Raw genomic sequence first — 26510 nt, forward strand, 5'->3', positions numbered from 1 at the left:
ACAAGCAGTCATTTGCCAGCATTGACAAGTAAGAGCTAGTAAAGATGTTTGCAGTGCAATATTTTACAAAAACGGAAAAGTATGGCTCATTGGATCTAGCATGTTTTCATGATCACTTTAAATCAGAAACAGCCATGAAGCAGTGTGGTGAGATGTTAAGTACATGCAGAACTGGTTAATTAGTTTTTGCACATGATGGAATGCAGATGTTTTTAAACCTATTTCTTGGGACCCACAGCTATGCATGTTTGTATTTGAATGTCTCTCTAATTAACAAACCTGATACAGATAACCAGGTCATTAGGCTCCCAAATCATATCTGTGTCAGATATAAGAGAAAACATGTGCAGTGGGTCCCCTGGACCAGGATTGAAAACTCTTTTTGTCAGAGATATTATACTTTTACTCTAAATTCATAAAAAAATGCCAAAAAGACAAAGGTTATAACAGTTAATTACTGCAAATTTACAGCCATACCGCCACAAATAATTCTCAGGGAGTGATCTGAATTACAATGTTTTTTTGGAAAAACTTTGCCTGAAGCTATCTGCCTAATGTGAACAAATTGAGAAGGATATATAAAAAGGTACCTTTAAATTGTCGCATTCATCCTTTCCACTAGCCCATTTGTTTGAGGATGGTAGGGTGCACATAAGGATCGCTTTATATTAAGCATTGTGCACACATGTCGATTCAGCTATAATAAAAAAAAAACTTGTTTAGTGACTTTTACAGGGGTAAACACATGGTAATTGTTCTTACAGTTACAATCTCCAACATTAGAATAATAAAAAAAAAAAAAAAAAAAAATCATGTTTTATGGACACGTCATGTTCACATAAATACTTACATCATTAACAAATTCTTTACCCTGGTCAGTCAGGACCCTCTTTGGTGCTTCAAACTGATGCACAAATTTAATTAAGCACTCAGTCACCTCTTTGGCACATTTAGACCTCAGTGGATAAGCTTGTGGCCACTTTGTGAGATAATCAATGATGACACAGATGTACTGGTAACCATCATCTGTTTTTGCCAGTTTACTAATGAGGTCCATGCCTAAAAGCTCAAAGGGCTGTTTAACCTAGAGGAAATTAAAAACAACAACAACAACAACAACAAAAAACTTAATTGTAATTGTTCTTTTTTCTTCTTGTTTTCTATTTTCTACTATGCCTTCATATGTGACCCTGGACCACAAAACCCTTGAGTAGCAGGGGTATATTTGTAGCAGTAGCAACAAATACATTGTATGGGTTCAGATTTTCAAAAAAAAATTTCATTGGCCAAATATTGTCTTACCTTTCAGATGATGTACAAATTTTAAAAATTGACCCTTATGACTTTTTTTTTCCCTGTTTCTTTGATTTCCTATGTTTCTACTATGTTCTCATTTGTTACAATTCATTAGTTACTGTTATCATACCTGTTTTGTTCTTCAGTGTGTGTATATGTATTTCCCCGTTTGTTATATTTGTCCATTCTCATTTCTATATTTTACATAAAATAATTCATACCTCTATTGGTAACACTATTTTTATTAAAAGATCAACAGTCTGTCATTACTCTTTAGTCTGCCACAAGAAACAACAACATTAAAATCATGAACTCAAATGTCATTGTAAAAAAAAAAAAAAAAAAAGACTGTTGTAACAGTACGTAAATCAGACCTTTCTGTAACGCTAATAAGCTTAAACGAAAATAACGAAATAATTGTGTAGCGGAGTATTTTTTGTACACAGTGCTGCTGCGAACTGTCATTTACACCTGTACGCGTGCATCACTGTCCTCCTCGCAGCTGCAGCAACTCGTGCTCTCGTCATCAAGCTTTAAAACAAAAAGGGGACAAAAAGGTCGTATTGTCTTTGTGCATATAGATTAATTAGATAAATGAATATCTAAATTCGTGCCTAGCCGCCTACAGTATTTTTTTAGAACTTAGAAAAAAGATGCTGCAGCCAATGAGCAGCCGGCGGGGGCTGGTTGCAGGAAGACTCAACCTCCGCAGACAGTTTTTAATGTTTATCAGACAATAACTACTCAAGATTTTGCTTTAGTATAATTTTCGGGACAATTAGGGCCAGATTCGGGATTCGGGACAACAGTTTAGATTTTGGGACGTCTGGTCACCCTACCTGAAAGAGCTACTGCATTACTTCATTAACTTATCATCAACGATATCATTCCGGCTTGATGGGGTGTCAGCCAGTGAGTCATCTGATTCTGACCGTGTTGCATTTCTAATGAGTTCTAATGAGAGGTTAAAAAGTGTTGTCCAGAATGTCCACTGTATTTGAACTTTTGCCGACCTGTGTGTGCGCATATCACACATCTTCTCCAGCCACGCTGAGTTTTTGACACTGACAACGGCAAAAGCGACGCATGCGCTTTTCACTTGTAAAACTCAAGGTTGTATGGGTAATATAGTCTCTGCCCTCGATGGCACGAATTAGGAAGCTTGCATTCTGAAGGGCGCTCTGAAAAGCGGCAGCGTAGGCAAAAGATTAAAACCTCTATTAAAACAGATGTCCAAATGAGTGTACCGGTACGCTAAAAGCACATTCTAGGCTCACGGAGAGGTGGCGGTACGCTCAAGAGCTATATTTGGAAGTGGTGGTACTGAGTACCGGTGCGTACCGGCCCACTTAAAGCACTGATCAGATGTACACTTCTGCTGTGTCTGAAATCACTCACTCATTCACTAATCCCTATATTAGGGATAGTGAACTATATCAGGAAGGAGTGAACAAATAAATAAGTGAACGGATTCGGACAGTGACATATAACCTACACTGCGTGTGAGACTTGGAGCTGTTGCAAAAACATTGCCATATGTACTTTTATATTACATGTACCTAATTTTTGAAAATAATACTAATAGCAATAATACTCAAAATTACTTTATATTGCAGTTATACATACCTCCCGCGTCAGCTTTGTGGTTTCATCGATAGTATATAATTATTTTTTTTGTAATGCTTTTATGTTCATAATCATTAAATGCTATTAAAATAACGTACTGAGAACAAAAATAAACACACATAAACACGTTCATAATTATGTATTTATTATTTTTAGTATCTTGACACTCGCTCAAGCAGCGTTTTGAGCTCCGATAAGATGGTTGTAAAGCGTCCTCAGGCGACCGTTAATTTTACATCAGAATACACTACCTGTAATTAACGAAAAAATGTAAATTATACACCAAATTATCAGCATTTTTGTAAGTTAACAATGATGCCACCTCAGTAAATTAGTCAAATATTAAACTGAGTTATTGCCTACATAACATATTTTAATATAATGTAGGAAAAACGTTAAAACAGAAATAATAAAGATGTAAACTTCATCTCTCATTCAAACTTGCTTGCTCTCGCTTCCAGCTCGACGCTACTCTGCATTTGATTGTGGGAAATAGTGCTTCAGCGAGTGTACATCGGTTGTACACTCGAAATCAGAATGAATTGTGGGTAAAAAGTAGTGGACAAATGTAGGGAATTAAGTAGTTCACTCAGAATTCGGACAGCACTACAAAAATGGCTGACACCCCATATAGTGCACTATATAGTGGATAGGGAGCGGTTTCGGACACAGCAGCCATTTTCATGGGAAATGAAGGGAGCACTTGATGTCGCTTTCGAAATTCATCAGCCTTCGTCGCGCCACGGTGACGCATTCGCACTTCAAATGCGCCCTTCGAAGTGCGCATTCTGACTTTTGAACAGCTGACTACGTGACGCTGTGACGCAATCGCACTTCACATCTGTACTTCGGAGTCCACGCACTTCAGTTTAGGACACCCTTCGCCGCGCTCCTGTGATGCATTCGCCCTTCAAATGCGAACTTCGGAGTCCATGCACTTAGGTTTGGGACACAGCTGCCATGACGCAATCAAACTTCACATCCGCACTTCGGAGTCCACGCACTTAGGTTTGGGCCACAGCAAGAAACACGGTCAAATGCTTTGCTTCTGAACGAATCAGCCATTTGAATGAATCGGTTGAATCATTACCATTCACTTGCTGTCACCTACTGGCGGTTTTAATTTCACATTTTGACAATTTGTTTTTTTCCCCATGTTTTTAATTATTTCAAATGTCAGTATTCAATGTTTTAAGTTAAAAACAAAACATTAGGCCTTTTTATTCAACTGTATCTGCAGTTTAATTGAATCCATGTACCCTCTGAGATACATTAAACTGTGTAAATACATGCTCTTTCAGATCCCAGAAATGTGTTCTTATGTTGGAATGAAAGACACTAAGTTCTGGAACAAGTGCTTTTTTTTTTTATTCTTACCAAAAATACAAAATGGAAGAAATAGTTAAAACTGAACACAATCTTGCTACTCAAGCTGGGTATGATATATTAACTTCTTTTCCATTTTGTATTTACTTGTACTTTTACTTTCAACACTTAAGTACATTTTAAGATTTAAAAAATACTTTTCGTACTTAAGTACAATAAATAATCACATACTTTAAGACTTTTACTCAAGTAATATTCTAATCGGTGACTTCAACTTCTACCGAAGGAATTTTCTGGTAAAAGATATCTGTACTTTTAATTGAGTATGACTTTCAGGTACTTTATACACCACTGTTTCATGGGAAGTATACAGTTCTATATGCAGTCCAGATACTTTGTTATAAATACTGTTTTATACAGTGTTTTAAAATGTGACTCTAAATGCAATTTAATGTAATGTTATGTACATAACTTAATTTGTTTTGTGTCATATTAAATGTATTTCTCAAAAACATTATTTGAATTGAGAATGTTTGAATTGTAATTGTCAAGATTTCTGTAAGGACTTTCTATTTGCACCATTTTCACAGTCTTGTTAGTCATGGTTATTAATTTGATTTTGTCATTCTGTTCGGGTGTGTTTTGTTAGTGTCCTCATTTGCTTCTGTATTTAAGTTACTCCCTTTCTGTTCTTTATTATCCGGTCTTATACTTCAGTGTGTGGATGTGTTGCTGTTCTAGCTTTGTGGATTATTAACCTTTGGATTTATTAAAGATTCCTTCTACATTCATCTTTGTGTGCATGTGTGTTTCATTGCAGCCATCCATGAAAGTAATTCTTTTCACATATTTACAAAAAATTATTTGGTGGCGTTTTAAATTAAGGTGAATTGGTGGCGTTTTAAAGTAAGCAGTGCTGCCAGCATTCTAAAAATCCTTTGAAATGTCTAACCTACCATAGAGAAGAGTATTTTGCTTCTATACAAATTCAATAAAGATAAGTGGAATTAAACTGCAAATGTTCACATCCAGTTATTCCTCCCTTCTAAGCATTGTCTAGAAAGCCTCTTGTATACTGCCAGGTAATGTGTTGTTACTGCTCAGGGGCGGCATTTCTGTATGGCAGAGTATGGCAGTTGCCATACCCTAGCCCAGTCAGGTGTGCCTTTAAGTATTATCCAAACTTCATATTTCTATTATAATTTGTTATTATTATTTTACATCACAAGGTTTTACAAATATTTAATCATTGATAAGTATTACAAAGAGCTTGTCACTAAAACTTTATAACGCCATTAGATCCTCAAGCTCAAACCTCGTAACTTCACCCCAACTCCACTCAGATTGACATGCTGCACACAGCCTGGAGGAGACAGATCTCTGCTTTTTCGCAATGCAAGATATAATTAAAATAAATGATATTGTAATAGTACAGCGTTTTCTTACTCAAACACTATGTCCAAAGAACTAAGACGGTGACACGGTCAGACGCAGTAGCTACTCTGGGTCCGGGTTTTTATGTCTGTAAGTGTCGTTTCCTCGTTTTCGACTCATCTTATCACAAATAGGGATGTGCCGGTATTAGTTTCGGTAATGAACGGTTCCCGGGCAAGTTCCAAATGGAAGGGATCATCGCTATCCCTTTGGAGTGGGGACTTTGGAGTGAGCAGGGCACGTGCGTGCCATTAAGTAGTCGTTAGGAATGCACTTTACAAAAGCAACAAAATTTCCTCATTATCTTGACAACGCATCCGTCAGCAGATGTCTTTTTATTGTTGTTTGAATAACTGTTGCAAGTAAACATACATTTTAAATTTTAAAAAAGTTTTTAAAAATATGCTATATATGATATAAAAACTAACATATATTAAACTACTCTACAGACATGCCCTTTCCTCCACTCTCCACCTGGCTCTTACCCCATGCTGTGGCCTAATTGTTAGAGATTTGGAATTGTAACCCGAAGGTCGCAGGTTCGAATCTTGGTGCTGGCAGGAGTTGTAGGTGGGGGGGAGTGAATGAACAGCGCTCTCTTCCACCCTCAATACCCAGGGCTGAAGTGCCTTTGAGCAAGGGACTGCTCCCCGGGCGCTGGATATAGCTGCCCGCTGCTCCGGGTGTGTGTTCACAGTGTGTTCACTTCTCACTGCTGTGTGTGTGCACTTGGATGGGTTAAATGCAGAGCACCAATTCTGAGTATAGGTTACCAAACTTGGCAAATGTCACGACTTTCACTTTCTCTCATTAATCAACTAAACTTGCTGGGCCTTGTTCTGTAATTTGATCCTGAATTTTTTAACTGGAAGACCTCATTTCACAGAGGATCTCACCTGGACCACCAACACCATGTCATTCTCCAAGAAGGCACAACAGCGCCTACACATTCTCCACCTGCTGAAAAGTGCAAGTCTCCCTCTAACCATCCTCACCACATTCTACAGAGGCACAATTGAGAGTATGCTGACCAGCTGCATCACTGCATGGTATGGAAACTGTACTGCTGCTGACCGCAAGACCCTCCAGCGGACAGTGAACACAGCTGCAAAGATCATCGGTGCCCCTCTCCCCTCAATCCTGGACATTTTCCTTACACAATGATCCAGCAAAGCCAACAGTATTGTGAAGGACCCCACCCATCCCTCCCACAGTCTCTTCCAGCTCCTACCGTCAGGAAGATGGTACCAGATCATCGGAGCCCACTCCGCCAGATTGCTTAACAGCTTTTTCCCTACTGACAGATTTTGACTATGAACATACTATTTATAAATGTTTACCTATACATAAACGAAAAAATATTTAACTATACAAATACTTCACATAAATACTGTATCTATACACAAGCCTACTGACAGATTTTGACTACAAATATACTATTTTTTTGTGAAATACGGAATAGTTTTGCTCAGCTTTGTCAAGTCACGTTTATTTACATACAGTCATGGTCAGAATTGTTGGTACACATTGAAAATATTCCAAAGAAAGCTGTGAAAGAAATCTACATTGTTAACCCTTTTATTCAATACTTTTTGAAAACTCCATTTGCCAAAATAACAGCTCTGAGTTTTCTCCTATAATGCCTGATGAGGTTAGAGAACACCTGACAAGAGATCAGAGACCATTCCTTCATCCAGAATCACTCCAGACCCTTTAGATTCCCAGCTCCATGTTGGTGCTTCTCCTCTTCAGTTCACCTCCCCTGTTTTTTCTAAGGTTCATGTCAGGGAACTGAGACAGCCATGGCAGAAGCATGGATTTGTGCCCAGTAACCAATTTTTGAATTGGTTTTGAGGCTTGTTTTTAAACTATTGTCCAGTTGGAAGATTCAAACATGGCCCATTATAAGACTCAGTCAGGCTTTAATTCTTTTTTATTTTAATCTGTTTGCATTTAATATAATCTATGATGCCATGCATCTAAACAAGATGCCCAGGACCTTCAGCAGAAAAATTGGCCCACAACATTATTAATACAACAGTTTATTTCATTGTACACATGGGGTACTATTTTATTCCTGTGTGCACCAAACCCATCTCAAATGTTTGCTGTTAAAATGCTAATTTTTTTCGTTTCATCTGACCACAGAAGCCAGTCCCATTTAAAGTTCCAGATAACTGAATATGCTGGAATTTTTTTTTAATTTTCTCAGCTCAAGCTTTTTTCTTAAAGCCACTTTCTATTTTGTGAAGCTCAACAATCTTATTCTGCACATCAGAACTATATTCTTTGGTTTTTCTCATTGTGATTAAGGGAATTTGGAATTTGTTTCCCCTCCAATTTATATTTCTGTGAAACAAAAAGCCATGGCTGTATAATTTAATGTCCATAATCATCCTGGTGTGCATAAAATTGTAAATATAAATGGGAATATACTTTAGAGATACTTTACTCATAATTTTTTAGGGGTACTAGTAATTGTGTCCAATGTTGTTTTCAGTTGTTTTAGTTCAATGAAAGGCTAGACCTTTGTGTATTTTTTAATAAAAGATCTAAAGGATTAATAATGCAGGTTTATTTTCACTGTTACAATCACCTGCTGGAGTGTCCTTGATGGTCACCAGAGGGCACTCCACCCCAGACTGTTGTCATACTCTCATACACTACATTCCCCATAATCCCTTGCCCTGACTCTTCATTGATTGCATTCACCTATTCGCTTAAGTCTGACGTCACGTAGCAGCGCTTCCGTGTCCAAACGCTCTATCAGTTACCACGAGAAAACAACAAAAGGTGCTAATATAAACTCACAATGTGATAGAATACTAGCGAAAAAGTCCATACCGAAGTCCCAGATAGCCAGACAATGAAAATATAAATATAAAGAAAATATATAAAAATTATTTGTGTTTGGGACGCTGTGAGTACGGAGACTGTAGTGTATACCGTAAGTTTGAAAGCGTTTAACTTAAATTATCAATATGAATAAACAGTGCTCATAAACAGCTGCTGAGGTCATATTCTCAAGTGAAGCGAGTTGAGGCTTGGACCCGGAAACAGTGCTTCCTACGTCATCACTTAACAACCGAATATTTCATCACCTCATCACTCCCTCAGTATAAGAATGGCACACACACATATTCACATTGCTGGTGTTTTCTTAGTTTCTGTGTATTCCGTTTTCTTGCTTTGCCTTCGTGTTTTGACCCTGGACTGTTATCCTGTTTTTTGATTGTTTGCTGCTTGCCCTGACCTTAGACTGTTATTTGGATTACTCTTTTGCTTTGCCTTGGATATTGTTGTTTGCTTGTTTTTGACCACACCTGTCTGACTACACTTTGAATAAAGCCTGCATTTGGATCCCCAACTCCGTTGTCATGCCCTCTTCATTACAGAAACACCAGCCACACCCAGATCCAGTGGCTTTTTTGCATGCTTCCAACCATGAATCCAGAAGCACCAGTACTGCATTTCCATCAAGGTGAGCAGCCTATAGAAGATTGTGTCAATTTATTGAATTGGCTCCCTTAACCTCATTTGTATGTAAAATTTTAAACTCCTCTATGCTATTGTGGCATCCATACTGGTCATTATTGGATTATATTGATCTAGCACTTCAATTGAGTAGTTCTGCATTCACTGTGAGTATTGTTGAGGAGGAACGTGGCACATTTACACTGGTTACAAAATGGCTACCACTCCAGAGACTTGTCCCTTCATGTCCACCACTTCAGATTCTCGTCACGTCACAGCTGTCATCTCGGAGTCCTCATCCAGAGCCTTGTCACATCACAGATAAATGTCCAGAGTCTCGTCTCAGCTGATCTTCAAGACATTTTTGGCTCTCTGTAAAGGTAATGTTGTTAAACCTACCATTGTCTATGCCTGTTTACACTAATGCTGCCTTCACGTGCTACCAGAATTATCGTGTGTATATAGGAATGTGGTAGTTAATTGCATTTGGAAGCAATGTGGAGGTCAGTAACATGGTCACCACCAGTTAAACCATAACACCACGAGCAGGGTTTGCGGGTTTGCGGGGCCCTAGTGCAGGTTGTAACCAGTGGGCCCTGTTTGAAATTGTACGTTCGTTCTATTTATTTATTTGTGCTATTTGCACAATGTTTAAGGGGTTGTATGTGTTTTTTTTTTCAGGTTTGTAGGTGTTCAGGTACAGAAACTGAATAATTAAATGTAAAATAGCACTGCATAATCTTCACTGTCAAAATTAAATCTACAACAAATTTTATTCAGACACCTTTAACATGTCACACATTATCACAGTTTATTTGCTATAGTTTAGAAAAGGGTAATAAAGAACTGTGAATAAACTATGACAAGAATTGTTAAACTGTCACAGACAGTTTGGCAGAACAAATTCTAATGGTTAGAGTTTGACTCCTAACCCTAAGGTTGTGTGTTCGAGTCTCGGACCGGCAATACCATTGAATTGAAGTATGACTATTTACACAACTATCAATACTTTTATTGATCAATTACCAAGCAATGCTTAATTTTGTTTAGTCTGTGGTGTGAAAAGGTTGCATTAGCAATTCAGGGAAAAGCACGTAAGCTAAAAATGGTGAGGTCAAAGTGTCTGAATTTTTGGTCCCGGGGTTTTTTTTTTTTTTCGCTAGTAGTCCACTGTATGAAGAATTTTTGGGTATAATATGACACGGTTCGCTTTTTGCTATCCTCACTTACATAAATGAACTATAGTGCCCTGCTCCTACTAGTAAAAATAATATAAAAAATTATATCTGGTGTCTGAATAATTGTTGGTTTGACTGTGCATTAATTCTTTTAAAACTACAAATTAATTCAGTCAAGAGCAGTGAGGTTTTTTTATTTTTATTTTTTATTTTCTTGGATTAACATTTCAGCAGCTAGTAGCTAAATTAGGTGTGGTCACTTTAAGAGACAATTAATGCGTACATTATAATGACAGACATTCGATTTCTTTCTCCACAGTTTACTTTTCTTTCACTTAAAGACATAACCTACAGTTTTTTCGAACCTACTTTCCAAGAACGGTATTTTTTATGTATTTTTCAGTACAAGAGCAAAGAGAGGCAAATTCCGTGTTGAAGCGTTTTGAGATGCCTCTCCCTGCATGAGCCCTGAACACCAGAACACTGCGTTGCTGAATTGGGCTCTTTCACATCCTTTTCTGTTTTTTTAAACTACGATTTTGTATTTGTTCGTTCCGGTGCAGGACAGGAGGAACTTCGAGGAGAAGGACATAGAGAGGACATGGCTCTCTGCGTGCGCACCGAACACAGCGCGCGAGTAATCAGCTACTCAGTTGAGCTTTTCCATGTCTTGTGTTTAAATACTTTAAACTCTTTTGAATGTTTAAATTGGCAAGTGACGAGGCTTAAAAACCTGTGAAAATGATAAGCTTTCCTGACAACACACAGCAGTGGCCTGTCAACTGTCCGGATCATCTTTTTTGGTTGGCCTCAGCCAAACGGTTGAGATCATCGAGGGGGGACCCCCCATCAGCCGTGGTCCCTATAATCGTCAACACCTTTCTCCCCACTAGCGAGGCGGCTTCCGTGACGTCACCCATAGACTCCTCAATAGCGTTTTTGAAGCGCAAAGTGTGCAGAGCGGGCCGTCGCCATCTTGGCATCTCTTATCTCTCCCAGATAATCGAAAATGGGCAAAAAGGTGGGAGCTGGTTGCTGAAGCCACGCCCACCTAGCGCGACGGCATTGTCAGCAGGGCAATCCACCTGTCACTCAAGTGGCCACGCCCTTAATTATGCAGAATTTTAAGTCTTAATATAATTTAAACGGATGAGTTTTAAAAAAATTCACCCCCCTCACAGTAATATAGCAATATAGACCAAAATAATTTTTTGAACCAGGCTGTAAACATGTTTTTTTCTGCTGTAAAGTTGGGCATTTTAACATGGGGAGTCTATGGGATTTACTCCCTTTTGCAGCCAGCCTCAAGCGGCCAGTCGATGAATTGCAGTTTTTGTCACTTCCTTATTGGCTTCACGAGAGAGAGCGGGAGGTTGCCGTTCGGTTAGACTACAGGAGCACTGAGCAGTATAGAGCACCCTCTCGTGGCTGTAGATGGTAATGTTTTAACTTGATTCATTTCTCTTGGTTCATGTCAAATTAATTTCGTCATTAATTTAATCAAGTCGCACCTGACTATAAGTCACAGGACCAGCCAAACTATGGAAAAAAGTGTGACTTAGTGTGGAAAATACGGTACTCAAAAAAAAAAAAATATCTTATTCGTACATAGGATTCCTCTAGTGAAATTTGCATTTTAAGAGATAAATATCATGTTATTGGGGTTGCTTAAACCCTCAGGAAAAGTGCAGACTTGGCAACACTGACCTCAGCAATCATCTGAAAAGGGAGGCGGCATTATGCAAATATTTCCACATGTTTGAATGAGCCGTTTTAGGGGTGTGTGGTGTGAGTCTTAACTTTTAATTTAAGAAAAATATTTGGTTTTGAGACTTTAGTCTTTGCAACTTCAGGGATCTTATCTATGCACAATCAGCTTGTAATACTCCAAAGAGAAAGGAAAACTTGAAATCACATCATATGACCCCTTTAATGTTTGTAATGTTAATGTTTTTGTTGTTGTTATTTGAACCGACGTGTTGTTTTCTGTAGTAAACGGTCTTTGTGTATTTTCTATTAATTTCAATCCCAATATTTAATTTACCATTAAATCTTTTGAACAAAACAATTTTGTGTTCTAGATTGTAGGTCATTCTTGTTCCATGTCAAGGACAAAGCTAACCAATAAAACCTGATATCAAACGCATCCTAAATGTTACATGTGTTCGCAACATACTGTAGTGAGTAACCTTTCTTGGTATTGTGGTTTCAAATATCCCTCCGTAATCTGTAGACTGAGCCGGTCAAGGGCTAATGGCGAACTAATATGTTACTAGTTAGTTTTAAGGAACATAATTTTCTTTTTTTGTTTGCCAAATAACCCTGTGTATGTGTCTGCCCCCGCAACCCCGGGGTTGAAATTTTTTTAAATTTTTTTTGCTTTAACCCTGCTTTATTTTTGAGGCTCTGGTTTATTTTTGTTCTTCTAGCATGTTCGTCTTCTGAAGGAGGAGCTTGTTCTCTTTTAAGAAGCCACCTGTCCATTTTATCTCAACGTCTCCTAACCTACATCATTTCTCATGCAGACACTGCTCCTGACACCGGACCCGGTTCTCAATAAATAACTCTAATAAACTTAAATGCATTTTAAATGTATGACTTCATTTTTAATGCACCTCTGTGTAGTCCTAATTTCATATAAAAATACAATAACCAATTTTCATGATTTATTACGAAATGTCCACTTTCTCTCAGATACCCCCCACATTCCCCTGTTTGAGAACCACTGAGTTAGAGGGTCAAATAAGGAGAGAAGAGATGTGTTTTAGTCATTTCTTGAAGATGCTCAGCTGCTCAGATTTGTCACGTTTATGTTTATGTTTGTTTCCCTGAGTTTCTGTTCTTCCTGCCGGTGACACTCTCGCTATCAGCAACGGTGGCGTGCCAAAATGTGCCGCCTTTTATTTTTCTTATTCTGTTCATTTATTTTATTTAATAGATGTTGATTTAATGAAACCATTTACAGACTATAAATCATATTTATCTATACCTAATTAACATTTTTTCGAATACCATTCAAAAGCAATCAACAGTTGTGAACCATGGTACCTTTTTTAAATCAAAAAAGTCCAAAACCTCTCCATGCTTTTTGTATTCTTGTAGCTGAGACCCTTTAAACATCTTTAAACACAAAACTGTATGGATGATGTTTAATAGATCTCATATTCAAGTCAAGTCATATTTTTTTAAGTAAGGTCTACATATAAATAAATATATACAGTACAGACCAAAAGTTTGGAAACATTACTATTTGTAATGTTTTTGAAAGAAGTTTCTTCTGTTCATCAAGCCTGCATTTATTTGATCAAAAATACAGAAAAAAATTTAATATTGTGATATATTATTACAATTTAAAAATAATTGTTTTTAATTTATTATACTTTAAATGATCATTTATTTCTGTGATGCAAAGCTGAATTTTTAGGATCATTATCACATGATCCTTTAGAAATCATTCTAATATGATGATTCATTATCAAAGTTGGAAACAGTTCTGCTGCTTAATATTTTTTCAGAACATGTGATACTTTTTTAGGATACTTTGATGAATAAAAAAAAAAGAAGCTATGTTTTTAAAATATAAATATTTTGTAATAAAATATAATTAAATATAAATATAAAATCAATACTTTTATTCAGCGAGGATGTGTTAAATTGATTAAAAGTGATAGTAAAGAAAATATATTATTAGAATATATATTATTAGAATTTTTTTTTATTTTGAATAAATGCAGTTCTTTTTAACCTTTTATTCATCGAATATATTAGATTGCAGAACTGTTTCCAACACTCATAATAAATCAGAATATTAGAATGATTTCTAAATGATCATGTGATAGACTGGATGTTACATGTGACGTGACACTCAAGGCTGGAGTAATGATGCTGAAAATTCAGCTTTGCATCACAGGAATAATTTTTTTTAAAAAGTATATTCAAATAGAAAACTATTATTTTAAGTTGTAATAATATTTCACAATATTACTGTTTTTTTTCTGTATTTTTGATCAAATAAATGCAGGCTTAATGAGCAGAAGAAACTTCTTTCAAAAACATTAAAAATAGTAATGTTTCCAAACTTTTAGTCTGTACTCTATATTTTTTGGCTCCTTTCTTGACTTTTTTTTTCTGTTTCAGCCAAAAAAAAAAAAAAACATTAATGCACTTTCAGCTGTTGAAATTCCATCCCTATTTGTGTGTTATGTTTTGCAAAATGTATTGTATTGTACATTAGTTTAAGAGTAGGACAGGGTCCATCCTAATACACCAAAGTTCAGTAAATGAAAGATTTCTGCCTCCCACCGTATGTCCTTTTTTTTTGCACCGACTAGCTTCCTGTTTTGGGACTTTTGTTCTGCGCTTGTTGTTTGACGTCACAAGGCGGCGCCGCGCTGCTTCATTTCGACTGAAGAGAGGTTTGTGTTTTTAACCATTTTAAAGTTTTTAAATACACGCAAACTGTTCAGTCTGTTTTATAGTTTCTTTCACATCCGATATAAACCAAGCAAGCTTTATTTAATATTACAATGCGATACTTTATCTAACATTACTGATCATTATTTACTTTGTGAAGGCTAAAGTGAAGCGCATGCATTCACGAGTAACAGAAAAAGGCGCGTCTCATTTTGGGAATCAGTTTATCGTTAACATGAATTCAGCGCTAGGACATGGGCTAATCGAGAATTCGAGTCATTTGAACCAAATGCTTCGCGAAATGATTCAGTTTTTCGCTCGAGTCCCTGCACGCGAGGACACCTGGTCAAAAGAGTGACATACTTTCACAAACGGATGGAAATCGTTTTAATAACAGTGCAGTCTCTTAAAGTGTAATCTCTTCTTATCTTCAGATTATTAAATACAAATATAAACCATAACTAAACATGAAGCGTTTGTAAAATGTATGTTGTTTTTTTTATTATTTATTAGAAGTGCTTGTTTTGAGTTGTTGTTGTTTTTGTCCAAGTTAATCGGGCCTCACCAGTGCGCTAACTACTAAACTAGGGAGCTGACCAAAGCACACACAGAGATTTAGTTTGGATTCATGTCTGTTCCTGTTATTGATGCTTATCTTGAACTTGGTTATGTTTCCAAACACACAGAGAAGCTCTGGTTGAAGCGACCGAGATCCATGTGACACACTGTTGTAAAGATGGCGGTTTTTAAAGTGGAGAGTGAAGACATGAGGATTGAAGAAGCGTTCAGAGTCAAACACGAGGAGGCCGAGGCACAGACAGGTTGGTTTTCTATCTCAGAGCTGAACTCAAGTCAGTTTTTGATCATTGTTAAAATGTTCTGTTGTACAGATATTAATGATATTTTTGAAGAATGTCAAATGAGCGTCCTTAATAAAGCTGATTTATTTGATATTGAGTGTGGACAGACATGTTGTTTTTCAAATAAGTAGTGTAAAACGATTATTAGCTTAAAGTAAATAACTAATGGCAACTTCAAAACTTAAAACAATAAAAATCCTTTTATTTGCATAATTTAACTGTACAGATCATTTATGTTGTATAAATCTGACGTGTGACTTAACTTTTTATTTTTTTGGTCTTCAAGTTTGTCTTTCAATATATTTATTATAATAAATATGGCTTTAAAATCCAGTGATCAGCAACATAATAGATGGTATGAATCAAACTGCTTGATTGTTAGCATCACAAAGTTCAAACCAAAGGCATGAATTAGCCTGTAAAGAAAACATCTGTTGTAACTTTCACATCTTATAAAACCTCAGCATCTGACTGATCTAGGATGAGTGCCAAGACCAAAACTGAAATGGTATTAGAAACAAACTTTCTCTTTAGTCACAGGTTTCACAGAGAGACTGAGACTAGCTCTTATATAATGCTGTGATTGAGCGCGTTTGTTACTTACAGCTGAATAATAACATTGCCACAATGACACATATATATATATATATATATATATATATATATATAAATATATATCATAGGTGGGACAAAGTCATTGTTATGCAAGTCGCAAGTAAGTCTCAAGTCTTTGTCCTCGAGTCCCGAGTCAAGTCGAGTCAAAGATGAGGCAAGTCCCGAGTCGAGTCAAAAGTCAAAGCCAACAAGTCTCAAGTCGAGTCCAAAGTCCTACCATTTTAGTTTCGAATCAAATCCTTTTACCACAGAAATAAAATGTATACAAATCATGTATGTCTGTAAGATTTGTATTTATTTAAACCTCATTTATACAATGACATTAATAAAATACAGTAAAAAACGGAAAATGTAAATTTTCACAAAAAATGCTTGTATTTCAACAACATATTGCACTGGAACAATGGCCTGTTTTTGTCTCGTGTGTCGGAGAGACTGAGATATACATTTGTGTTTATCCGTCTAGCAGCAAGGTAGAAATGGTACTTTAAAACGGACGTTGACATGATGTTAGCGAGTTTTTCCATCTGAGTGTGCTACACTCATGTACCTCATATAATCCGGGTTCAAAAATCCCTATTTTTGTTAGCATGAACCAGCAAGGGAGACGTGCCTTTACTGTCTCGTTGACACAGTATGGTACATCCGATAAGGTGCTTAGCATTCATTCAAAACTTACCTTTCTTTGTGCAACTTCAGGTGTCTACGGAGCCCAGGGCGTCACCTGTTGGAGAAAAAAAATCAATCCGTGGCGACGGTTTTGCAATCCGTCCACTCAGTTTAATTATAAACCATACTCACGAATTCATAAACTGTTCCTTCAGTTTAACAAATCGTGCCCACGAATTTCCAATCCGTGCGCTCAGATTTTGTAAACCATACCCTCGGTTTTTGAATCTGTACCAACAAATTCATAATCCGTGCGCACGCTTTCGCAATCCGTTCCCACGGATCTGTAAACCGTACTCACGGATTCATGCAGCAAGCTCCTACGTGTTAACATACAGTTTTATTGAATATTATTAATAGGTTTAATAATAATAAAGGAATCATCTTATAATAGCACTTGATTATTATTGTACAATAAATCTGGCATTGTGACTGACTCTGGAGTAATTTTTTCCTCTGTTGTAAATTGTTTTGGATAAAAGATTCTTATGAATAACCGGTATAATAATGATAAAAATAAAAAAAGTTTTAGCATTTTAATTTGTAGGCTAAATAAATGAGTACAAGAAAATAATTCATGAAGTGCTTTATTTTTAAATAACCTTTGAAAGTTTTGGAAATGCTTGTGTACAATTCTTTCTTAACATGAAGATGCATGTTTCACTGTTAATGTTATTATTAAATAATGAGGCCAAAAATAACATTGCATTCAGTTGGAGAGAAAAGGAATGAAAACATAACCGGCATATTATTTTTTTTGTATTGCTTTTACATCGCTTTTACCCTTATTTTCTTATTTTTAGCGTTTATTTTTTGGCCATAAAACACAGCCAGCCGTGTCTTATCCTATTGGTGATTAATGTAAAATAAATGCTAAAAAGAAGACTATTTTGTGAATGCTGATCGTGGACTCATTGGATACTATGAAAAATAATGTTTAATAAACAGAAATGAATCTGCCGGTGGGGGCGGAGCCACAAATGCGTGTCAGTTTACAAATCCGAGGGAACGGATTACGAAAGCGTGCACACGGATTATGAATTCGTATACGGATTCAAAAACCGAGGGTAGGCTACAGTTTACAAAATCTGAGCGCACGGATTGGAAATTCGTGGGCACGGTTTTTTAATCCGTGGGTACGATTTGTTAAACCGAGGGAACAGTTTATGAATTCGTGAGTACGGTTTATAAACTGAGGGGACGGATTGCAAAACCGTCGCCACGGATTGATTTTTTTTTTCTCCTACAGGTGACGTGCAGGGCTCCGTAATACGGAGAGTGGCGCGGCCGTGTGAAAATTTTTTTCCCCCCAGGTTTTCTTGGGAAGTAGCAAGTCTTCTCGAGTCAAAAGGCGCAAGTCCAAGTGAAGTCACGAGTCATTGATGTTAAAGTCCAAGTCGAGTTGCAAGTCTTTGTAAATGTTGTCGAGTCGAGTCTGAAGTCATCAAATTCATGACTCGAGTCTGACTCGAGCCCAAGTCACATAACTCGAGTCCACACCTCTAATTTATATATACATGGAATATAAATACTGTTTACTGGCTTATAAGTAAAATTTTGGTTTTCAGGTAACTCTGTTTGCATGTAAGCATGTTTTATTGAACTGTACTGTTTTTAATGTAAATAGACAACAGTTTTATTCAGAGGTGTGTTTAATTGGTTAATTTAAATATGCATCACCTGAATGTGTTTTATAATGTTTGTCTAGTGTAGATCTGAAATGTCTTTTATAACGTTTTGTCAATTGTATATCTTGTGTTATATATAAAAAGCCTATATTTGGCATTTTTCAAATAATGGCATCGGCTGATAAATTTTTCTGCTTGGCTGATGTGTTCGAGACGGGACTTTTATTTTGGTGGCGCTGCTATTCTGAGCGCGCACAGTGCTCCTCCCTCTTGTTAAGTAAAATAATATAAAATTAAAAAAACTGTATCAATTATCACCCCCCCCCCCCCTTTGGCTTTGGCTATTCTTTTGTATTGAAAACTATTTTTTCAACTGTATCTTTATGGTTATTGTCCTTGGTGTGAATGGGCCTTTAAGGGATAATTCACCCAAAAAATATGTTTTTGTTGTGATTCCCATCCACTTACATTATAAGAGTGATAGACTGCAACGGTTTGAGTTTAAAATCTTTGTTTCTTCAGTAGAACACAAACTAAGTCACCTACATCCTGGATGCCCTGGGGGTAAGCAGATAAAGTCATTTTCTTTTTCGGGTGAACTATCCATTTAATAGTCTGCGATATTGGCTTGCTAGTTATTTATCGTTTTTTTATTTATTTTTTTGCATTTGCATTGTCATGCATTGGTAAGTCTACATGAATTTTAATGTTTGACGTTTCCAGATGTTAACGAACTAAATTCTCAGAGATTTTCTCTTAAATGCAAGTATTTTCTGCCCAGTGTAAATGCTTTTTGAACCAATATTGATTCTGTACTTGAATATGGCAATTGTAAAGCATAATTTTGTCCTCTGGAAGTCGGTTCCAGGTGCAATTTTTGTAACCTTTCCCCTGCTGCTATTTTGAAGTGTATTCCTGGTCAAGTGGACAAGGGATGTTTATATGGAAAGACCTTCATTCCCTTCATTTTCTGTAACTCACACTGATGTGGTTTCTCTTACAGAAGCTCCAAAGTCTTGTCCAGCCAAACTTCGTATCATTCTTCAAGACCATGACATTCGCAAACTGGACTTGCCTCAGGGAATCCCTGAGACTGTGAGTGAACTCGAGTCTATTGTGAGGAAGACATTTGTCCTCAATGGGAACTTTACTTTGCATTATAAGGATGCTGATTTCGGGGAGGAATATTTCTCTCTTACCTCAACAAGTGAAATTAAAGACAAGGACACAATTAAGGTGATTCACATCGTTGAACCTCCCACACTTACTTTGACTTTTACTGATGTGGAGAATTCCTTTAAAAGTGCATCAAAGACCTGCATCCAAACCTCGGTCCACACTTCAGTGACCGACATCTATCCTTCTATCAGTGGTTCCTTTTCTGAATCGCAGGATACACTGATACTTCCATCATCTGAACACAAGACTCAGCGTTCACAGCGTTGGCCTACTGAATTCTCAGTACCTCGCTTTGCCTATGATACAGAACTTGTGCTTGCCGCAGGAAGTGAGGCTTTCAGGAAGGATGGAATCCAACTCAACTTTACACCAATCCTTCCAGACATCCTAGAGAAATTAGCTGAAAACATCTTTCAGTATGTGGCCTACCCAACAAGCGCGCAGTTATCTGATGTTGCTGAGGCTCTGGTTCAGAAATATCCCTGCCTAAAAGAACCGGGCTCATATAATGGATGCTATGGATGGCGACAGAGACTAAAATATAAAATGGGCAACTATAGAGCAAAACTGAGAGGCCTTGGATGCCCCGAGCTTGATGTTAACTCCCTCAAAAAGAAGCGAGCACATGAAAGAGCACCTGCAAAAAATATTAAAAAGCCAAGAAAGGCAGAGGTGAACTTTTTACCCCCTCACCCACATGGAGAAACTGAAGAAAGCTTGGAAAATGAAAGAGTCGAGCTCCTTAATGAAATAAACAGGGGTGTGAACTATCAAATAATTAGTGAAAAAATGGCAAAGACATTCTCTCTTCGCAGACAGGAAATTGTCAGTCAAGCAACACCACTAAATGACTTAAAATACAGATGGCCTGCACTTTTTGATCCAGCACAGGTAAATATATTTTCATAAGTTTGTTTTAGATTGCATTCAGTTTTTTTCATTTAACACTCTGTATTTTTATTTTTGCTTTATTTTTACAGATAAACGAAGAATTCAGAAGGATCACCACTGTTGACCTGGAGGCAACATTCATGGCAAAACTGGACCAGTACTCTCCTAAATTAATGTCCTTGGTGTTCTCAAGGGGACGGTCTTCAAAAATAAGTATTCAGCATATTAAGAACATGCTGCTAGAGGTATGAATAAATGTTACGTTTACAAATAGAAACTTCACTACAAACACAAAAGAGATAAACAATCTTTCAGAGCCTGTTAGCTAGAAACACTTACCTTCAAAGCACATTGAAATACCTCTAAATTTGTACTCTTCCTCCTGCACTTCAACAGAATTAAGAGTGCCAAAGATTGTAAATACTAATCATAATGAAACATTTTTATAGTGTGTGAGAATGTTGAAATCACAGCTTTATCTACTAAATCCTACAGAAAAACTGTGAGTTCTTATTAATGTCGCTAAAGTGTGAATATTGGATATATTTGATGGGTGGCCAGAAATACAATTACAAATGAGTAATACAATTATTATTATTATTTTAATGACCAGTTAATTGTGATTTTAAACTGGTAGAAATCAATAATTGGTACGGTTTAGTCATGAACCTCATCTTTTTTTCTTTTTTTTTAAGAGTTGTGTATTTAAAAACCCATTTTGTTCGATGGACACACAGTATAAACTTTTTTCCTTTACAGGATTATTCTTTGGAAAGAAGGAGAGAGGCTGCTCTCCGTTCCTTAGTGGTATATTTCAGAGAAAACGAGGAAGATCTGTTTAAAGAACATTCGGTAAGTCAGACATACTTTTATCTTGTGTTAATCTGATTTTCAGATATGTTCTAACTTAAACTGACATTGATTTGGACCTTTTTAGGATTATGGGGATATTGCCAATGAAGTGATGAAGATTATTATAACTAGAGGTTCCACAATATCAGAACCAGCCACTGCAAGAATTGTGATTGAGGGAACAGAAGTCCAGCAAGACCTGGACATACCCAGGGCCTGTGCATTGCTAATGGGACTAATATATGCACTCAACCTCAGCTACCCAAAAGAACTGAAAAACACTTTTGAGGCATTTCAAAAGATCTTTCTTGAGCTGGATGATATGAAATCTTGCCCAAAGGTAATTTCTCTAAAAAACAAATTGATGTACTAAAAGTGTGAGAAATTAGGCTGTTGTCATCAAATTTAAATTTGTGCTGAAAACAACAGCCCAAGCAAGAATGGCGTTAGTTTTAGCTAGGTGGACACAAGTGAACTGGCAATGAGTATTTTGAAATTTCTCATGTTTTCTTTGTTCTTTTTGAAAGTAAAACCACATATTTACTTAGAAAAACAACTTTGAAAAACACATTTTATTTCATGATTGCTTTTGGCAACACTAAATCTGTGGATACTCCTTTTCATATAAATTGTGAAGCACTGTATGCAATCCTCCAAAATCCACCATCAGAAATGTCCTGCTAAGAGCCTGCAAAACTTTCGATGATTACCAAATTATTTGGACCAAAAAAAAGTTGCCACTACTTTTATATTAAACAGTTGTTAATACTGGAATTGTAAAGTCTTATTTGTTCCTACTGAAGTGAAATAAATAACCAGTACTCAGAAAATAATGTAACAGTTTGCATGGACATGAGTGAGTCAAATATAAAACTTTATACACACATCCTGAAAAATTGGTTGCTCTCTACAAGAACAGGTCATAATTTTTTTCCCAACAAAGATCATGTCATTTTAGTTTTTATCACAAAATGGCGGAAGATGGTTAACTCTGGGAGAAGAATTGAGTAAATTGTTTTCTTTGTACACAAAAGTATTCTCATAGCTTCAGAAAATTACAGTTGAACCACTGATGTCACATGTCCTTGCTATGTTTCTGGACCTGGGAACATTGTGGTTGCATTGCTGTCTATGAAGGGACCGAGAGCTCTTAGATTTTATAAAAAAAAAAAAATTATGTTCTGAAGAGATTTACACTTTAGTCAGTACAATAGCCACATTTATCTGTCAACACTTGACCTAATGTCAGTCAACCTCCTGAAGTCCATTAACATCAGCCCTTAGTTTTCACGTTTACTGAATGTGGAATTTATTACACATCACACTGTTTCATTGTAAAATGAGGCACCATAAAATCAAGCTTCCATGTTCACCATATTTATTGACCATGTATGTGTGTTGATCTTTGTTTAGATGTAAATAAAACCACCACTTCGAGAGCAAGTGAGAACCTTGTAACTGTTAAGCGATGTTGGAACGATTTAGTTTTGGGAATAACTTAAGCTATAACAAGTTTTGAGCAATATGCTTTTTCTTCCATGTGTGCTGCTATAAATCATCCATAGTCTGCCTCATGAAACCAAGAGTAGACAATAGTAACTAACAACTACTAATGAACACTATGAATAGATAAAGTGCAATAAAATGAAGAATTCAAGTGACACAGAGACTGTTGTTCCTATGAGACGAATAAGGTAAACCTTAGTCTGAATTCAACAAATAAAGACAATGACTGTAATTAACTGACTACACAATCAGTTATACAAAATCTAATGCAAAACTTTAGAGAATCATAAACTGACAATACGCACTAAGGTGTTTGAAAAGAGGTCTGGTAAAGTGACATTAGGCTCTTTCACATCACACAGTTCTAGGAACTACTCAACACAATGGTTCCTGAGGAACTAATTTCCCCTCAAGGCCATTTTGCTGGTTGCATTCGGACCACCAACAGGAACTCTGAAGGAACTTCAGTCGACGACTGCAGTCAATTTAGCAGAATTCAGCAACGTAAACCACAGAGGGATGGAGGATGCCATGATCTGACCTGTGTTTGTGATATATATACTGTTTTTCTTGATAATGGAGATAGAAGTTATGCTCTAGATAAACACGTGTCTAACTCAAGGCCCGTGAGATTGTATTATTGTTTTAAAATTAGGGCTGTCAATAGATTACATTTTTGTATCTTAATTAATCACATCCTTCTTCAGTGATTAAACGTGAATAATCACACACTTCATGTAACTAAGCTTAGACCATTTATCTTGATTCAAATGTTTATTTTGTCATAATTTGTTATATCCAGCAAAGTAAACCAATAGATTGAACGGTGATTCTCAAAAATCAGTATTTTTTGCAACATTTATTATTTTCAAAAGATAGATGTCTTTCCAAAAAATAACACTTAGAAACTCCGAAAGGACACCAAATAACCAAATTATATAAGGAGCACGTTAAAAGACGTAAAAAATGTACTGAAATGTCTGTGACTGCATAAATACAAGGTGATCAGTGCATTCAAGACCACTCGTACATGCATTCATATTATTCCCCTGATTATTCTCCCACATCCTGCAGACATCAAGTGTTGTCCGGTGCTGCACTCTTGCTGCGTTGGGTCCTGCGATCGTGCAGGTCTCTACTCGGAAGATGCCTGTTATAATGTTATGATCGAGGCTCTGGACTCTGAGCATAACCTGTTTTTCTATAATAAACTATAAAATATTTTCTATAATAACGTGTAAATGTTCTGGTAGTGACAAATAGCTTGTTTTATATTTAATTTAATTACATTAATATTACTATTAATATTAATAACTATTAATACTATTAATAATATTATAATTAATAAGTTAAGATTTACCAAAAATATTTTAACTGCTACTATGTAAGAGGAATACGGCTGTTAAAAAGCACCTTAATTGTTTAAAGTGTTTGAAAACCAAATGTTATTGCAATTTTGTTCATATAGCATTACTTTTAAATGAAAAAAAGTGCACAATACACTACTTTAGAATGCATTATTAGTTTCGTGCATAACAATGCGATTAATTTTGATTAATCGCAAACAAACATGCGATTAATCGTTGCCTGGCACATAAGAACATATACATTAATAAATAAATCTGCATATATAAATACAATTAATTTACAAGTGTCGTGTTGGTTTTATTTGTTTAAATATTTTTTTAATGTAAGCTGTAGCTTCTGACCTTTAAATAAAAAAAAAATGTTTTTTTTGTTTGTTTTTTTTTAGAAAAAAAAAAACCTGCCACTGTTGCACACAATAGTGAAGGCACCTCATAAAACTGTTTTCTAATAATGGTTTAATGATCTACAGCAAAATATAGAGAGTTTAGTGATAATGCGTCCTCCGAAGGCCGCATTTTTCAGTTTTCGGATGCAGCGGGTGTCTCTCACAGGGGTGTCAAACTAAAGTCCTGGAGTGCTGAAGCCCTGCAGAGTTTAGATTTAACCCTAATTAACCATACATGATCCAACTAATCAAGTCCTTCAGGCTTCTTTGAAAACTACATGGTATTCGTGTTGGAGCAGGGTTGGAACAAAACTCTATATGGCTCTGGCCCTCCAGGAATTGAGTTTGGCACCTATGCTTTATCACACACCAAAAACATCATGTTGTTTTAGCATTCTCAAATGTAATACAGCGATCCAAAACAGTGAATCTAATCATCATATAGGCAAAAGTTCGCTTCAAGAATGACCACACTGTTGACGTGATCTAAGCGCTAACATACCCTGAGTTAATCGTCTCATTGGCAAGACATATCTGCATAATTTTCATATCGGGCTGATACTTGCATTTGAATCCATTATCGGCCAATTCTGATATCGGACCGATAATATGGTGCATCCCTAGTGCCGTTGTTACTTTGTTTGTGAGAAATGTCATGTAGCTTTTAAGTTGCTAAACTTTACTAAATTTTGCTGATAGCACTTACATAAGCACGCATGTATCCATGTGTGTCCCAAAGTTAAGTGCACACACTTTGAAGGGCATGGACTTCGACAGCCATGCCTCCGAAGTGCATGAAGTACACTCCGCCTTTGCAGGAGTTCCTAATTGCGCCAGCAGGGGTTCCTGATGACTGTCCTGTGCAATGGTGCGAAAGGAGAGCTGCCATCCTGACAGGACAGGTGGAGCCAGAATTGCTCTTTTTTTGTTTTTATGCTTTACATCATAATAGGCATTGGCTTGGAGCTGGTTGACCGGTCCGAGTCCTTCAGATGCAGTCTTTGATATAGTTAGCAACAATTTGTTAATATTCTGACAATAAATGTGGATACTTTCATTTTCAAAATGATCAGTGGTGGACTGTAAGGAAGTACATTCGTTAAGTGTACTTGTACAAATATAAAGTACTAAATTTTATTTTTTTTCTGACAGGACAGCAACACTACAGAAATATGGTCATTTACAACATGATGCATTGTTGCAAATTAAACTACCCAATAGTATATGAAGTAACTTTAAATTTAACAACTGTGAACATATTCAGAAGTAAAATGCAACATCCACAGTAGTGCAGCAGTAATATTAATGCAAAACCAAACAAATTATTTTTTAGAACAATACTGTAATGTTCCTCAAGGTCTGCACTCTAAAAATCTCTTAATTTTAACAGGAGATACTGGATGATACTTGAGGAACGTTTAATGTAAGATATAGGTCTTTGCACTTACAAAAGCTACTTGTGTTGAGTTTAGAACAATACTGTATACCTTTACTTTTGATACCTTACATATATTAGAGTATGCAAGATAATACATTTAATTAAAAGACAGTTCACTCAGAAATGCTGTGCCAGGTGTGTGCAGCATCTCAGGAATGCATCTTTAATGGGGATAAGCTCTCAGTGGCTCATTCACAGCTGTAGGGTGTGCAGTGCACATTTTCAAGATAGCCAGTTTATGAGACCATCTAATGCTACCTTCAACTAGATTTTTCTGGTCGACTATTAGTCGTTCATTTTAAGCATTAGTCGACTAATCGCACGTTTATTAATAAATCATTTAAATCATTATAATGAGCCTTTAACTGGCTA

The 26510-nt window shown here is 36.4% G+C and overlaps 2 protein-coding genes across 4 annotated transcripts; both read left to right on the forward strand.

Moving 5' to 3' along the window:
* LOC132106083 (gastrula zinc finger protein XlCGF49.1-like) overlaps window positions 1–26510 on the forward strand; it is a 473864-nt gene that overhangs the window by 135853 nt on the left and 311501 nt on the right.
* On the forward strand, window positions 14939–22376 carry LOC132106034 (uncharacterized). Of its 4 annotated transcripts, none has more exons than XM_059511640.1 (7): window positions 14939–15568; window positions 19042–19083; window positions 19523–20589; window positions 20679–20834; window positions 21349–21441; window positions 21527–21781; window positions 22079–22376. In XM_059511640.1, the coding sequence occupies exons 1-7, from the start codon at window positions 15484–15486 to the stop codon at window positions 22145–22147; spliced, it is 1767 nt and encodes a 588-aa protein (XP_059367623.1). In that variant the 5' UTR covers window positions 14939–15483; the 3' UTR covers window positions 22148–22376. The 4 variants fall into 4 exon arrangements, with proteins under 4 accessions (XP_059367623.1, XP_059367624.1, XP_059367626.1 ...); XM_059511641.1 differs by having other exon boundaries at window positions 19045–19083; XM_059511643.1 differs by lacking the exon at window positions 19042–19083 and having other exon boundaries at window positions 14940–15568; window positions 19526–20589.

Source organism: Carassius carassius, chromosome 26 (assembly GCF_963082965.1).
Source record: "Carassius carassius chromosome 26, fCarCar2.1, whole genome shotgun sequence".
NCBI classification, from domain to species: domain Eukaryota; kingdom Metazoa; phylum Chordata; class Actinopteri; order Cypriniformes; family Cyprinidae; genus Carassius; species Carassius carassius.